This window comes from Ailuropoda melanoleuca, chromosome 3 (assembly GCF_002007445.2).
Source record: "Ailuropoda melanoleuca isolate Jingjing chromosome 3, ASM200744v2, whole genome shotgun sequence".
Lineage (NCBI taxonomy): Eukaryota > Metazoa > Chordata > Mammalia > Carnivora > Ursidae > Ailuropoda > Ailuropoda melanoleuca.
This window is the reverse complement of record NC_048220.1, coordinates 83,342,966-83,357,895: the sequence shown is the minus strand read 5'-3', so window position 1 is coordinate 83,357,895 and position 14,930 is coordinate 83,342,966. Positions and strand designations below refer to the sequence as shown.

General features: G+C 42.6%; 2 protein-coding genes across 7 annotated transcripts in view; one reads left to right on the top strand and one right to left on the bottom strand.

The window, feature by feature from the left end:
• The window catches only part of UIMC1 (ubiquitin interaction motif containing 1), a 150,430-nt gene extending 144,827 nt beyond the window's left edge, over window positions 1-5,603 (bottom strand). Inside the window, exon 1 of one of the 4 annotated variants that reach the window (XM_034656695.1) lies at window positions 5,475-5,603. In XM_034656695.1, the coding sequence (XP_034512586.1) occupies window positions 5,475-5,526 (52 nt within the window). In that variant the 5' untranslated portion in view covers window positions 5,527-5,603. The remainder of the gene's footprint in view (window positions 1-5,474) is intronic. The other 3 variants (XM_034656691.1, XM_034656689.1, XM_034656696.1) reach the window with 3 other exon arrangements.
• Window positions 5,604-5,672: 69 nt separating this feature from the next.
• The window catches only part of ZNF346 (zinc finger protein 346), a 31,110-nt gene continuing 21,852 nt past the window's right edge, over window positions 5,673-14,930 (top strand). For 2 of the 3 annotated variants that reach the window (XM_002928144.4, XM_011235980.3), the window contains exon 1: window positions 5,673-5,883. In XM_002928144.4, the coding sequence (XP_002928190.1) occupies window positions 5,709-5,883 (175 nt within the window). In that variant the 5' untranslated portion in view covers window positions 5,673-5,708. Of the gene's footprint in view, window positions 5,884-6,198; window positions 6,266-9,664; window positions 9,673-14,930 lie in introns of all 3 variants that reach the window. The other variant, XM_019808929.2, reaches the window with a different exon arrangement.

The following is a 14,930-nucleotide window of genomic DNA, read 5'->3' as shown; positions in this document are numbered from 1 at the left end:
TCATGCTCTCTCTCTCTCTCTCTCAAATAAATAAATAAAATTAAACAAAAAATGTCAAGTGAAAAAGGGAAGTCACAGAAAAAATACAAATAGTATGATACAATGTTTATGAAGCTCAAATGCAAGCAAAATTAATATGTTAAGCATACACATATTTTTTAAGCAAGGAAATTAAAAACACAAAATTCAAAATAATGGTTAGGAATAGGTGGGGTGAGGGGCACCTGGGTGGCTTAGTTGGTTGAGCATCCAACTCTTGATTTCAGCTCAGGTCATGATCTCAGTGTCCTGGGGTGGAGACTGCATCAGTCTCCACGCTCAGTGGACAGTGCGCTTGAGAATTCTCTCCCTCTGCCTCTACCCTTCCTCCCAGGTGAGTAGCTCAGTTGGTTACGTGGCTAACTCCGTTTCAGCTCAGGTCATGATCTCATGGGTCATGAGATAGAGCTCCACATCAGGCTCCACACTTGGCTGGGAGTCAGCTTGAAGATTCTCTTCCTCTGCCCCGCCCCCCCCCCTCTCTCTCTCTCAAATAAATAAATAAATCTTAAAAAAAAGTAGGTGGGGTGATATGGGGCACCTGGGTGGTGCAGTCGGTTAAGCATGAGACTCTTGGTTTTGGCTCAGGTCATGATCTCAGGGGCCCCCCCCACCCTCTGCTCATGTACACACACTGTTGCTCTCTCTCAAATAAAAAAACAAATCTTAAAAAAAAAAAAAAAAGAATAGGTGGGGTGATAATGTTCTAGTTCAGAAGGATGATGAATTCATGGGTGCTCATTATATTATTACGCTTTATAAGTTATATGTATTATTTTATATGCATTAAATGATTATTTAAAAAATGTTTAAATAAGGAAAAGGTGGTAGAAAGTGTTATGGAAGCATGGGGAAAGGAATTATTTACTACTTCCTAGAGGAAGAGGAGGAGTTAAGAAGAAATTCATTTAGTAGGTATGTCAGTGGTCCCACAATCACCCAGGTTCGATGATTGACTCAAGGACTCAGGATTCAGTATACAGTTACATTCATGGCTATGATGCATTACAGCCAAAGACTACAAAGCAAAATCAACAAAGTACATCAAATGGACAAGACAAGATAGTGGAAGGGCATTGAAGGCAGTGGGAACAGTACATGCAAAAGCAAAGAGCTGTGAAAGAATGCCCCAGTCAGGGAACAAACCACACTGCTGAAAAGTCCTTTCAGTATGGCCGAGCACAAGGTGCTTGGGAGAGTATCAGAAGAAGGGAGTGGATGGGGCACCTGGGTGGTTCGGTTAGTTAAGTGTCTGCCTTCAACTCAGGTCATGATCTCAGTGGGCAGTCTGCTTCCCCCTCTGCCCCTCCTGCTCTGTTCCTCCTCCCACCCCTCCACTCCTCCTCTGCCCCTCCCTTTCCCCCTCCTGTTGCTCATTATACTTTCTCACTCAAATAAATAAAATCTAAAATTAAAAATTAAAAAAAAGAAGTAGAAGAAGGGAGTGGAGAGGGAAGGAGAAAGACTTTATAATGGGCCTCTTATACCACAGCAGGACATTTTAACTTTTTAACTTTCTCCTACAAGCAACAGGAGCCATTAAGTGTTGTCCGTAAGGGAGTACAGTACAGTCCCTGGCTATAATAAACAGCTTTTGTTCTCCAAAAATTAAAATGTTGAAATCCTAACCCCCAATGTGATACTATTAGGAAGAGAGGCCTTTGGGAACTGATTAGGTGATGAGGGTAGAGCCCTTATGAATGAGATGAGTGCCCCTATGAAAGAGACCCTAGTGAACTCTCTCACCCCTTCTGCCATGTGAGGACAGAGGGAGAAGACGGCTGTCTATAAATCAGGAAGACAGCTCCCACCGGAGACCAGACACCAGATCTGCCAGTACTTTGATCTTGGACCTTCCAGCCTCCAGAACTTGAGAAATAAACTGTTGTTTAAGTCATTTGGTCTATGGTATTTTGTTACAGTAGCCCCAGTGGACAAAGATACTGACATACAATGTAGTAGGCCCAAAATAAAGCCTGTTGATTCAATGTGACTCAAGTTACTATGCCAATTCAAGATCTATACCGATTTCTTTGCAATCCTTCAGTGAAGATGACAGAGCTTCACTGGATCATTTTAAGCCACTCTAGGGGTACCTGGGTGGCTCACTTGGTTAAGCATCTGCCTTAGGCTCAGGTCATGAACCCAGGGTCCTGGGATTGAGTCCCACATCAGGCTCCTTGCTCAGCGAGGAGCCTGCTTCTCCCCCTCCCTCTGCCTGCCACTCCCCCTGTTTGTGCTCTCTGTCAAATAAATAAATAAAATCTTAAAAAAAAAAAAAAAAAGCCACTCTAGATTTCCTTGGATACATTAAACTAAACTAAGGCACTCTGATCCATAAGCAAATGCACAATTAATTGAAACTGGTTCTAGAAATTATGGGATCTAAAACTCTAGATCTAGAAAAATGGGGTTTAGCTTCACCAAGATGGAGACTAGAACCTAGTATCAGTTTGTGAAATTATCAGAAAAATATAGCTTTCAGAATAAACTGGTAACAACTACCATTTACTTTGTGCCAGGCAATGTGGTAAGTAGTCTATGGAAATTATTTTGGTTAATCTTCATTTAAAGCAAGTATCATTTACTCATTTTACAAATGAAGCAGCAGACTTACAAATGTTAAATAATTTACCTAATGTTGCATAGGTCAATGACTGCAGAATGGAGCACTTGATGTCAAGCTGAGTATCTCATGACTTTAACTGACGGCCTGTTTATGTCTCAGAGATTACTGGGGTTAATCCCAATCCTGCTTGCCTCAGACATTATCAGGGTATAAGACATCACGCACATCCGTTGCACTTCACAGGGCTCCGAATATTCAGCCCTCCTGCCCCAAGTGTGGCTCAGTAGGGCCTGGAATAGTGGAGTTCCCAGACCACCACTGAGGTGATGAGAAGAAACTGCCTTATCTGTTTAGTCTAACTTGCCAAACAAATATGCTCATTTTTTAAGTGGGTTGTGACATGGAAAAAGTTGGAAAGCTCTACTTGAATCTAATTCTCCTCCTTCCCTTCCTCAAAACCCTCTGGAAATCCCAGTCCAGTGATCAGCAAACTCCCCTACACCCTCAATCTGTCCTTGGAAAGGACATTTAAAACCTGGCATGTCCTGAAGACAATGCTTTCCTGCACCCCTGAAGACACTATAAAATGACCCACCCCGAGAAGTGGGCTAGGGTTGCAGCAAAGGTGTGTCTGTGTGTGTGTGTGTGTGTGTGTGTGTGTGTGTTTGTGCGCAAGCATGCGCGCGTGGCCATCATCCCTCCCCACCTCTCCAGCCAACATAGCTTTGTCACAGTTTTCCTCAAGAGCAAGCCCTGCTGTTTTGGACGAATCTCAGATTCTGAGTCAAAAATGCTTGTACACGTCCTGTTAGTAAAACCTAATTTATGGTCACTTCTACCAACAAGAGATGTGTTCACAGAGCTGAGAAGTAGAAAATCTCATGATAGCATTCACTGGAGAATAATCTAAATTGTTTTGAGCATCTAATCAGATTGGGAGTGAGGGGAGGGGGACTGTTTTTTGCTCCATTGTGTCAAATATATATGCTTGAATCCTGGGACTTTCACAAAAATGTCCTCTATACCTTTGAATTTCTAGCTGAATAACTCATGCTATGGAAATCTGGGCAACTAGAAACCTTCTTTAAGATAAATAAGTATTGGTTTTTAGGCTGGTCATCTGGTATTGGCAAGAGGACATGGATTTGCAGTCTGAGGTCTGGAGTTCAAGCATGGGCTCTGACTTTAACTAGCTGGGTGATCCTGATAAAACCTTCACCTCTCCCAGTCTGTTTCTTTACTGTCAAATAAGAAAGAATCCTTCATAGGAGAACCACCCTAAGGATTAAATGTTATAATGTACGTTAAAGGTGCTTTGTAAACTATAAAACACTGCACAAACATCAATCATCTATTTATGAGTCAGGCCTGACACAGAGATGATGCAAAATATTTATAGTATAAAGTAAATCCCGCCAGTGAGCTGTGTCATCTCAGGCAAGAAACATCTCTGTCTCTATCTCTCTTTTGCCTCCTCTGATATCACTTCCCCCTAGCACACTGGGCTCTAACCATACTGTCCTTTTTCCTGTTCTTCAACAGAGCAAGTTCACGCGGGCCGCAGGGACTTTGGACCTGCTGTTCCCTCTTCCTGGAACATTCTTCCCCAGCTCTTTGCATGGTCTTCCACTTCTCATCAATCAGGTCTTAGGTAAAATGTCATTTCTTGAGAAGCTTTCTCTGACCACCCTAATATTCCTTCCACATAATTCACCCGATAACGTATTCCTGTTTCATTTTCTCCTTAGCACTTATTACTATCTATTGACTTGTTTATTACACTCTTCCACTAGAATAAAAAACTATACTAGAGCTTTCCTGTCTCTCTCGTTCACAACGGTATTCCAATGCCCAAAATAATATCCAACTCAAAGTAAACTCTCAATAAGCATTTGAATAAATGAAGTTGAAATAAAGTAATTATATCAAAAGTTTCATTCATTAAACAAATATTTTGTATGTACCTAGGAGAGCCCAGGCTCTATTTCAAGGTGCTGGGGATTCAACTGAGAACTAAAGAGACAAAAATCTCTGCTTTCTTGGGGCATGCCTACCTGTGGGAAAACACACAAAAAACAAGGTAAAAAGTAAAAACATACTGTATCTGATGTTAAGTGTTAAGGAGGAAAAATAATTATAAAGCAGGAAAGGAGGAAATGAAATGTGTGTGGAGTCGTTAAATTTTAGATAGGGTAGCCAGAGAAGGAAATAAGGATATATGGGGTAAATGCATTCCAGGACCTCAGGGTAACTGGGACAGTAATGAAGGTGTTGGAGGCTGACACAATAGGAGATGAGATCAGGGAGGTTAAGGCAAGTCAGACTGTATGAGTCCCTTTGGCTAAACTAAGGACTTTGGCTTTTACCAAGAGTGAGATGGAGAGTAGGAGCATCAGGGTACCATGGAATGGCTTGTTATAAGAAGATTCCTGGGGCTGCTGTGCTGAGAATACCTGAAGGACAAGGGAAAGGACTAGTGAAGACGCCATAATAACCTTGCCAAGAGATGGTGGCTCGGAAAGACTGGGGGAGGAGCTGTGGGGATGGAAGATAAAATTTCATACCTGACCGTTACATTGGAGAGTTTAAGGGAGAGGTCTGGGCTGGGAGTTAGAACTTGAAACTCAAATGGTATCTATTATCAGCAGTAACCAGTAACCGAATCATGGAGATGGGAGTCCTGGCTCTATCACATCCTGGTAGCAAACTGTTGAGCAAACGATTTCTAGGTTCTGAGCCTCAATTTCCCTAACAGTAAAACGCAGAAAATATTCCCACATAACAGGGCCTTCAAGAGAACAAAATGAGAAGTGTAAAAGGCTGACGGTGAGCAAGGTGAGACCCTTTAGCCAAGGACTGCACAAACCTGTCCCGGAGGGAGGGGGCTGCTGTAAAACCAGCGACTGATTTAATTCCATAGCACTTACTCCGAGGTCCCCCAGCAGCGATCAAAAAGAAGCGCCTGGGCCCGCACCGCAACGCGGTCTGCAGCGCCCAAACCTCGCGAGATTTGTTGGCCGGGCAAAGTCACCCTCCCACCCACATATCGCGAGACCAAGGTTTATGAGCGGCTATCTGCCGGTCAGGGATTGCAGGAAAGATGGAGTATCCCGCGTTGGGCACCGTGGAGGCCGCGGATAGTGGAGGGGCCCGGCCATACAACAGCTCCGAGGAACGAGAAGGACGGGAACCGGACGGGCTGCGCTTCGACCGCGAGAGGGCGCGCCGCCTGTGGGAAGCAGTGTCCGGGGCCCAACCAGTAGGGAGGGAGGAAGGTGAGTCCGGGGACCTCAGAGGTAGCCTCACCCGCCCGCTCGTTTCACAGGGAGTGGCGGAAGCGCGGGGCGGGAACGCGGACCAGCCCCCGGGTCTCCGGTCACACCCCCTGGCGCCCGGCCCGCCCCCTTGCGTGACGCGCCCCGGGACTTCTTGACTCGTGCACCCCAGCCGGGCTGGGTACCGTGGGCCAGCTCCCTTGAAAATTGAGGCTGCAGCACCACATGAATGAAAGCTCCGCGCTCAAATGGTCAAGGGCCTGCTCATACTTAGGCCGCCGGGTTTTTTCCCCCTTCCATTCTCACCCACCAGAGCGCAGCCCTTCCTAAACTCGAGGACTGTATTTCCTATCCGTGCCTTCTCGGAGACCCACAGAACCTGGCCCCTCACCATTTCTCCCTGACTCTTGGTCGTCCCAGCCTCCAGGTTCCCCCACCCCTAATGTCGCTTGCCTCCCTTCTCTCGTGCTCCACACTGCCAAGGACTTCAGAAGGCCTTCTTACGCCCTGTTCCTCCTGGCCTTTGTGTTTTCAACCTGGTTTACCCCTGTTTGTAGGTGTCTGGTCTCTCCTACTTGGTCCCTTTTATGAGATGGGGCCCAGGAGCCTGAGAAACTGGCTCCAGTTTCTTTGTATCCCATGCTTGTACCGAAGCTGTGGAGAACAGGATACAGCGGGAGCCGCTTCTGGGCTGAAGCTTCCCAGCTTGCTCTGCGTTTGATCTGGCACTGGGTAAGATGGAGATGGAGGAGAATGGAAAGAGCTGCCCTGACCTGGCTGTGTGACCCTCCCTTCGTAGTCCTTAGCAGAGCTAGCTGCTTAACTCTAACCCAGAAGTACAAGAACTGTCTGGCCTTCTGTGCTAATCCTGTCAAGTAATCTGTAATAAAATCAGATGGTTTGTTTGCTTGGTGAGCAGACTAATCTTGGAAAATGTAATATGTTGCTTGTGAATTGATTGCCCTGGGATAAAATGGAATTTTGACCACATCCAAGGAAGATATGTTTAAATTTGGGGTGGTACATAGACCTATACCCTTGTGTATACTTCTCCAGTTTTAAAACTAGCTTAGTTAATATGGGCTCTTTGTCTGCCTCATAATTTAAAACTTGTTTGGTACAAATCCCCCCCCCCCAAACACAACCCAATTTTCCTTTCACTAATTTGACAAACATTCATTGATACCTGCTCAGTTCCCAGGACTGGCTGGGCATCAGAGCTAGAGAGATGAGGAAGATACTGTCCTTGCCCTGTTGGGGTTTACAGTCTAGTCCAGGAAGCAGACACCGAAACAGTTTCAGTATAATGTAATGGGTGCAGTGAAGAGGAATGTGTTAAGAGTTGGTTGTGCACAGAGAAGGAGTGACCTTTGTCCTCGAGGGACAGGGAAGGCATCCCTTGGACCTTGAAGCAGAGAACACAGCAGCTGTGCACTAAAAAATGAATTGCTTATGTGTGTATGAATATACAGTGTCAATTAGGACTCAGTTGATTTTACTACTTTCCTCACTTTCCAATATTTATATGAGGTCTAGGTAGATACCTATAACACCAAGTTCTACTCTCCTTGTTTTTTGTTTTGTTTTGTTTTTCTCTTAGCACTTTTATTGAGTTAAAATTTATATGCCGTAAAATTCACCCCCTGTAACTATACAATATAATGATTTTTTAGTAAAAGTAGAGTTGTGTTTTAGAATATTTCCATCACTCCAGTTAATACCTTTGTGCCTGTTTACATTAAATAGCCACTCTCACCCCCTGCCCTAGGCAACCACTGTCCTCTATAAATTTACCTTTTCTGAACATTTCATATAAACAAAACCATACAATATGTAGTCTTTCCCATTTGGCTTCTCTCAGCATGTTTTTGAGGTTCAGCCAGGTTGTACTGTGTATCAGTACTTCATTACTTTTTGTTGCTAAATAGAATCCCATTGTATAGATCTTGCTTTTTTATCCTTTGACAGTCTCTACCTTTTGAGTGGGCTGTTTAGACTATTCACATTTAATTTCATTATTGATATGGCTAGATTTACATTTTCCGTGTTGCTATTTATTTCCTTACGTTTTGTACTTTCCTTTCTTCTTTACTGACTTCTTTTGTGTGAAGTATTTTTAGTGGACCATTTTAGTTTCTTTGTTAATATTTTCTTATACTTCTTTTTTTATTTTCTTAGTGCCCAAGGACTACAGGATGCATCTTTACTCATCACAGTGTACTTCAAATTAATACTACTAACTTAATTCTAGTAAATTATAAGAACATTCCTCTAATAGTGCTCCATTCCTCTCCCTCCTTTGTACTATTATTGTCATGTATATTACATCGATATATGTTATAAAACTAATTATTTGGTGTCATAATTATTGATTTATACAATATTTTTTTTAAGATTTATTTATTTTAGAGAGAGGGCGCACAATGGGGAGGGGCAGAGGGAGAGGAAGAGAGAATCTCAAGCAGACTCTGCTGCTGAGTGTGGAGCCAGATGCAGGGCTCCATCTCACAACCTGGAGATCACAACCTAAGCTGAAACCAAGAGTCAGGCGCCCAACTCAGTGCACCACCCAGGCACCCTATATGATATGTCTTTTAAAGAAGTTAAGAGAAGAAATTAGGGGGGAAAAATGTTTATCATGTCTTTTATATTAACCCATATATTTACCATTTCTGGTGTTCTTTTTTTTCTTCCTCCATATTCAAATTACCATTTAGTACCACTTCCTTTTGGCCAGAAGAGCTTCTGTTAGTATTTCTTGCAAAGCAAACCTGCTAGCAGTTAATTCTCTGAGTCTTTATCTGGGAATGTCTTTATTTTGCTTCCAGTCTTAAAGAATAGTTTTTTAAAATAACATCTTTATTGATACATAATTCATATACCATTAAATTCACCTTTGTAAGACATACAATTCAGTGGTTTTTAGTATATTCAGAGAATTGTGCAACCATCACCACTGTCTAATTCCAGAACATTTTCATCACCCCAGAAAGAAACCCTATACCCGCTAGCAGTTACCTCTGGCAACTACTCATTCCCTTTCTGTTTCTATATATTTGCCTATTCTGGATGTTTCGTATAAACTGAATTGTATAATATGTGGCTTTTTGTGACTGGCTTTTATCTCTTAACATAATGTTTGAAGGATATTTTTGCTGGACATGAAGTTATTGGTTGACAGTTTTGATCTTCTCACTACTGTTCTTCCACTGTCCTCTGGCTTTCATTGTTGCAGATGAGAAGTTAAGTAATTAATCAAATTATTCCACTATACATGATGAGTCATTGTTCTCTTGCTACTTTAAAAGAGTTTCTGTCGTTATCTTTCTTTAAAAAGAAAAAAATATTTATTTTAGAGAGAGAGAGAGAGCACAAGCAGGTGGAGGGGCAGAGGGAGAGAATTCTCAAGCAGACTTCCTGCAGAGTGCAGAGCCCAACAGGGGGCTTGATCTCATGACCCATGAGATCACGACCTGAGCCAAAACCAAAAGTCAGACACTGAACTGACTGAGCTACCCAGGTGCCCTGTCCTTATCTTTTAATAGTTTGACTATGATGGATCTGGGTACAGGTCTCTTGGTATTCCTATTTTTGGGAGACTTGAGACTTTTTTTTTTAAGATCTTATTTATTAATTTGACAGAGTGCACAAGCAGGGGGAGTGACAGGCAGAGGGAGAGGGAGAAGCAGGCTTCCCACTGAGCAGGGAGCCTGATGTGGGACTCATTCCCACGAACCTGTGATCATGACCTGAGCCGAAGGCAGATGCTTAGCCACCTGAGCCATCCAGGTACTCTGAGAGACTTGAGATTTTTGGCTGTATGGATTAATGTTTTTCTTTAATCAAATATGGGGAGTTTTCAGACGTTCTTTCTTCAAATATTTTTTTCCTACTCCTTTCTCTCCTGAGATTCCCCATATATATTTGTTTGGTATGTTTTCTGTATCCCACAAGTCTCTGAGGCTCTATTCATTGTTCTTCAATTTTTTTCCCTCTTTTCTTCAGATTGAATATTTCTATTGATCTATCTACAAGTTCACTGATTCTTTCTTCTGCTACTTTGAAACTGATGTTGATTTTCTCTCGTGAATTTTTCATTTCATTTATTATACTTTCAGCTCAGCTCTGATTTTTTGTTTTGTTTGTTTTATTTTTTGTTGTTTTTTGGTTTGTTTGTTTTTTGGTTTGTTGTTTTTTGGTTTGTTTGTTGTTTGGTTTGTTTCTTCTTCAGGAAGCAGAGTGGGAGAGGTAGAGAAAGAATCTCAAGCAGGTTCCATGCATGGAGCCGGATGCGGGGCTCAATCCCATGACCCTGAGATCACAACCAGAGCTGAAATCAGGAGTCAGATGCTTAACCTACTGAGCCACTCAGGCGCCCTTCAACTCTGTTTTATACATGTTCTGAGTAGAAAAAATTTTAACATCACATCATCAATACCATTACATTTGCTTTCTTCATGCCCTTTTTCTAAAATTTGAGTTTTTTCAGACCATCAACAATATGGATTTACAATAGATAGAAGTACTGAGGCTAACTAATCTTAATGGGGCTGTCCAATTCATTCTTGTAGACCACCCTGCCCATTAGACTACCCTTCCTAACAAATCTGACCCACTAGTGGATTATATCAAGCTTGCTTTTACTAGGATCTTTTGTTGTATGCTGCTTTCTAACTATAGCTGTACCTAGAAATCCACTACCTCCCAATAAGCCACAATAAGCAGATTACTAAATAGGTTACATCTCTCTCTGAGGACCATCTTCAGACAATTTTTGAACTTCTGTGGAGCTGAATTGAAGATTCTAAGGCCACATATGGGCTCAAGGAATAGCAAGTCATTATAGATTAGCAGTGTTCACCATTAATTGAAATATAGGAAGTGGTTTAGTCATGCAGTGACCAGCTATTCTGGCCCTAAGTATCCTAAGGCAACTTAAGGCACATTTAAGTCACCCAAAGACAGCTGTAACTTGAATTGAGGTGTCATGATCATTTTGTTACCCAAACACTACTACTCCTATATTCCTTAAGTTTATGAATTATCTTGCTTTTCTACACTAGCTCTCTCTGTCCATACTTCACTGACCCTGTGAAAATCAGCCCTGTGCTAGATCTCTCAGTCTCTGCCCTATACATCTTCTCGTTGGCTACAATATGGATACGAATCCAATCCTGCCAATCATGTCTTTTTTTTTTTTTTAAGATTTTTATTTATTTGTCAGACAGAGAACACAAGCAGGGGGAGTGGCAGGCAGAGGGAGAAGCAGGCTTCCGCTGAGCAAGGAGCCCAATGTAGAACTCAATTCCAGGACCCTGGGATCATGACCTGAGCTGAAGGCAGACGCTTAACCAACTGAGCCACCCAGGCATCCCAATCATGTCTTATCATAGATTTGGAAGACAGAAATGCGTGAAGATCATATTCCTATCACTTTTGGCTATTGTCACTATCAAGAAAGTTAGAACTATGAAACTATGAGATCATCCTACATCAGTGTTAGGCATCCATTATCAAGCTTCATAGGCTGAGATGTGGGTTCATTGACAACGGAAGCTTCTTACTTTCAACAAGGTTGCAATTGAGGCCTCTAATTATAGCTCTTCTGTTGCAACAGTCATATATTGTTCCTAGAGACATTTATGAAGGCCCAACCAAGTACCTTCCACCTTTCCAATGGTTTTCTAAGCATATAATTTCTTACATCAAACCTGTTCCATTCTGGGGAGGTAGTTGGTAGTTGGATTAAAGTTGTATGTGGGGCGCAACTAATGAAGCATCAAACTTTACATCGGAATCTGGGGATGTACTGTATGGTGATTAACATAATATAATAAAATTTAAATTAAAAATATATATATATAATGACATAAAACATTAAAAAAATAAATAAATAAATAAAGTTGTATGTGGGGGAATGCCTGGGTGGCTCAGTCAGTTAAGCATCTGCCTTCGGGGGTGCCTGGGTGGCACAGCAGTTAAGCGTCTGCCTTCGGCTCAGGGCATGATCCCGGCGTTATGGGATCGAGCCCCATATCAGGCTCCTCAGCTATGAGCCTGCTTCTTCCTCTCCCACTCCCCCTGCTTGTGTTCCTTCTCTTGCTGGCTGTCTCTATCTCTGTCAAATAAATAAAATCTTTAAAAAAAAAAAAAAAAAGCATCTGCCTTCGGCAGGTCATGATCCCAGAGTTCTGGGATCGAGTCCCCCATTGGGCTCCTTGCTCGGCGGGGAGCCTGCTTCTCCTTCTGCCTGCCACTCCCCCTACTTGTGCTCACTTTCTCTCTCTCTCTCTGACAAATAAATCTTTTTAAAAAATAAATAAATGAATAAAGTTGTATGGACATATCAGGGCAATAGAGACACACATTCAGGCCACGTTCTCAGAATTCTTATAATTTGTGTAAGTTCTTTTTCCCAGTGTGGACCTTAGCTTCCTCCAACCTTGTAAACCTCTCATGGTTCTTGTGGGTCAGGAATTTAAGAAGGGCTTGACTGGACAGTTCTATCTCAGGGCTTGGAGGTCTCCAAGACTCAGTCCCAGGACCTCTTTCCTTTTCCATCTACACTAGGCATTCTCTTCCAGTCCATAGCCTAAAGTATGATTGATATACTTATGATTCTCAATTTGTAATCTCCAGCTCTGACCTCTCCCTTGAGCTCCAGATGTGAATCTCCAACTGACTACTTGATATTTCTGCCCATATATCTGATAGACCACTCGTGTTTAACATAGCCAAAGAAAAGTCTTAAATTCTCCTACAGGGGCACCTGGGTGGCTCAGTCGTTAAGCATCTGCCTGTGGCTCAGGGCGTGATCCTGGCGTTCTGGGATCGAGCCCCATGTCAGGCTCTTCTGCTGGGAGCCTGCTTCTTCCTCTCCCACTCCCTCTTCTTGTGTTCCCTCTCTCGCTGCCTGTCTCTCTCTCTGTTGAAGAAATAAATAAAATCTTTAAAAAAAAAATTCTCCTACAAGGCTATCATCCTCCAGTTTTCATCTCATCTGTTCAGTTGCTCAAGCTCAAAACCGCAGAGGTATCCTTGACTCCTTCCTTCACTCCCTCACATCCAATCTGAGAAATTATACATCAGATCTACTTCTAGAATGTAATTCCAAATCCATACACTTTTCTCTGTCTCAGTTGCCAGCTTCCATTGGCATCCCCATACAGTCTGCTGACACAATCATCAAAGTAATCTTTTTGAAACATGAGCCAGATCTTGTTGCCTCTCATGGCACTAAAAACAAAATGCATAGTTCAAATTGTGGCTTTTGAGGCCTTATATTCGTTCAACATGATCTGGTAGGCCTTACACTGCTTCTCCAACTTTGTATCCTACCACTTTTGTCTCATTCACCATGCTCTAGCCACACTGACCTCCTCTCCATTCCTTGAATATGCCAAACTCATCCCTGCCTCAGAGACCTGGCACTGTCTCAGGCTGGAACACTATTTCCCCCAGACCTCCTTATGGCTAATTCCTCGTAAGATGGTCTTCACTGACTATATTACCCGCCCCCCCCCATTCTCTACCACTTACTTTGTTGTTGTTGTTGTTGTTTAAAGATTTTTTATTTATTTATTTGACAGAGAGAGAGCACAAGTAGAGCAGCAGGCAGAGGGAGAGGGAGAAGCAGGCTCCCTGCTGAGCAGGGAGCCCAATATGGAGCTCCATCCCAGGACCCTGAGATCATGACCTGAGCCCAAGGCATATGTTTAACCGACTGAGCCAACCAGGCGCCCCCCCTTTTTTAAAGATTATTTATTTACTTATCTGACAGCAAGAGCCACTTACTTTGTTTTCATAGCATTTCTCCCTCTCTGTCACTGTTTTGCTTTTTATTTATTTTGTATTCTGTCTTACTTGTTGATATGGCCCCACTGCTGGCACATAGCAAGCATTCCAAATATATATTTGTGAACTGTGTGGATATACTCTCTAAGGTCAGAGAGGTGCATTTCATTCATTCAGCAGTTACTCACCAAGGCCCTGCTATGGGTCAGGTATTGTACTAGATAGCAGGATACAAAGTCATACATAGTTCCTGCCCTGTTTAGCCTTTGAGAGTCAGATTCTGAATATCTTTGAAAAAGAACCTCATCTTCTATAATTAAAAAAAAAAGAAAAAAAATCCAGCATCTACAGGTCAGGAGAGAATGACTGGACTCTGACTCCTGGGTACCATCTCCCCCTTATGGGCTTTGCATTCTGAGGAGCCTCTCATCCTCCCTTTAAAATAAAAGCTCTGAGGGCACCTGGGTGGCTCAGTCAGTTAAAATAAAAGCTCTGGCCCAGATGTGTTCACAGACCCACTTCCTTTGGTTTCTCTGAACTCAGCTGAGGCTAGGAAAGTCTTTCACAAAAATTTACCAAGCACCATAAGAGAAAAATGGGGAAATAAACAGAGACTCTAAGGGCAGAAATACAGCCAGACAGCAGCCTTTCTGCCCAAAAGGGCTGGCATAGATAAGCTTTAGACCTTGCAGAGTAGGGAAAGTCACCTCAAAAGTTTCCTACTAAGAGGGACACGTGGGTGGCTCAGTTCGTTAAGCATCAGACTCTTGGTTTCAGCTCAGGTGATGATCTCATGGGTCATGGGATCAAGCCCCACATCAGGCTCCCTGCTCAGCAAGGAGTCTGCTTAAAGATTCTCTCCCTCTGCCCCTCCCTCTCAAATAAATAAATCTTAAAAGAAAAAAAAAAAAAGAGAGTTTCCTACCAAGAACCTCCCTCCAGGGCATCTTGACCACATTTTGGTCCAGAGTAGAAGATAAAAAAACGTGAGCTTGCTATTCCCTTACAGTTTTCTGAACTCTGACTCTGCCTCAGATTACTGGTGTCATGATAGAACTCATGCCTTGTATGAAATTTTACTTCCTTCCCAAAGGTAAGGCTTAGTTCCTCAGACCCAACAATTAAGAACAGTTAACGTCATGGTTTCCTACAGTGTAGAATTGTGTAATATGTTAAATGAATTGAGTGTTTCAAAGTCATATCAAGAACAGTGAGAAAAATTTTAACGCTTATCAAGTTCTAGAATAAGAAAT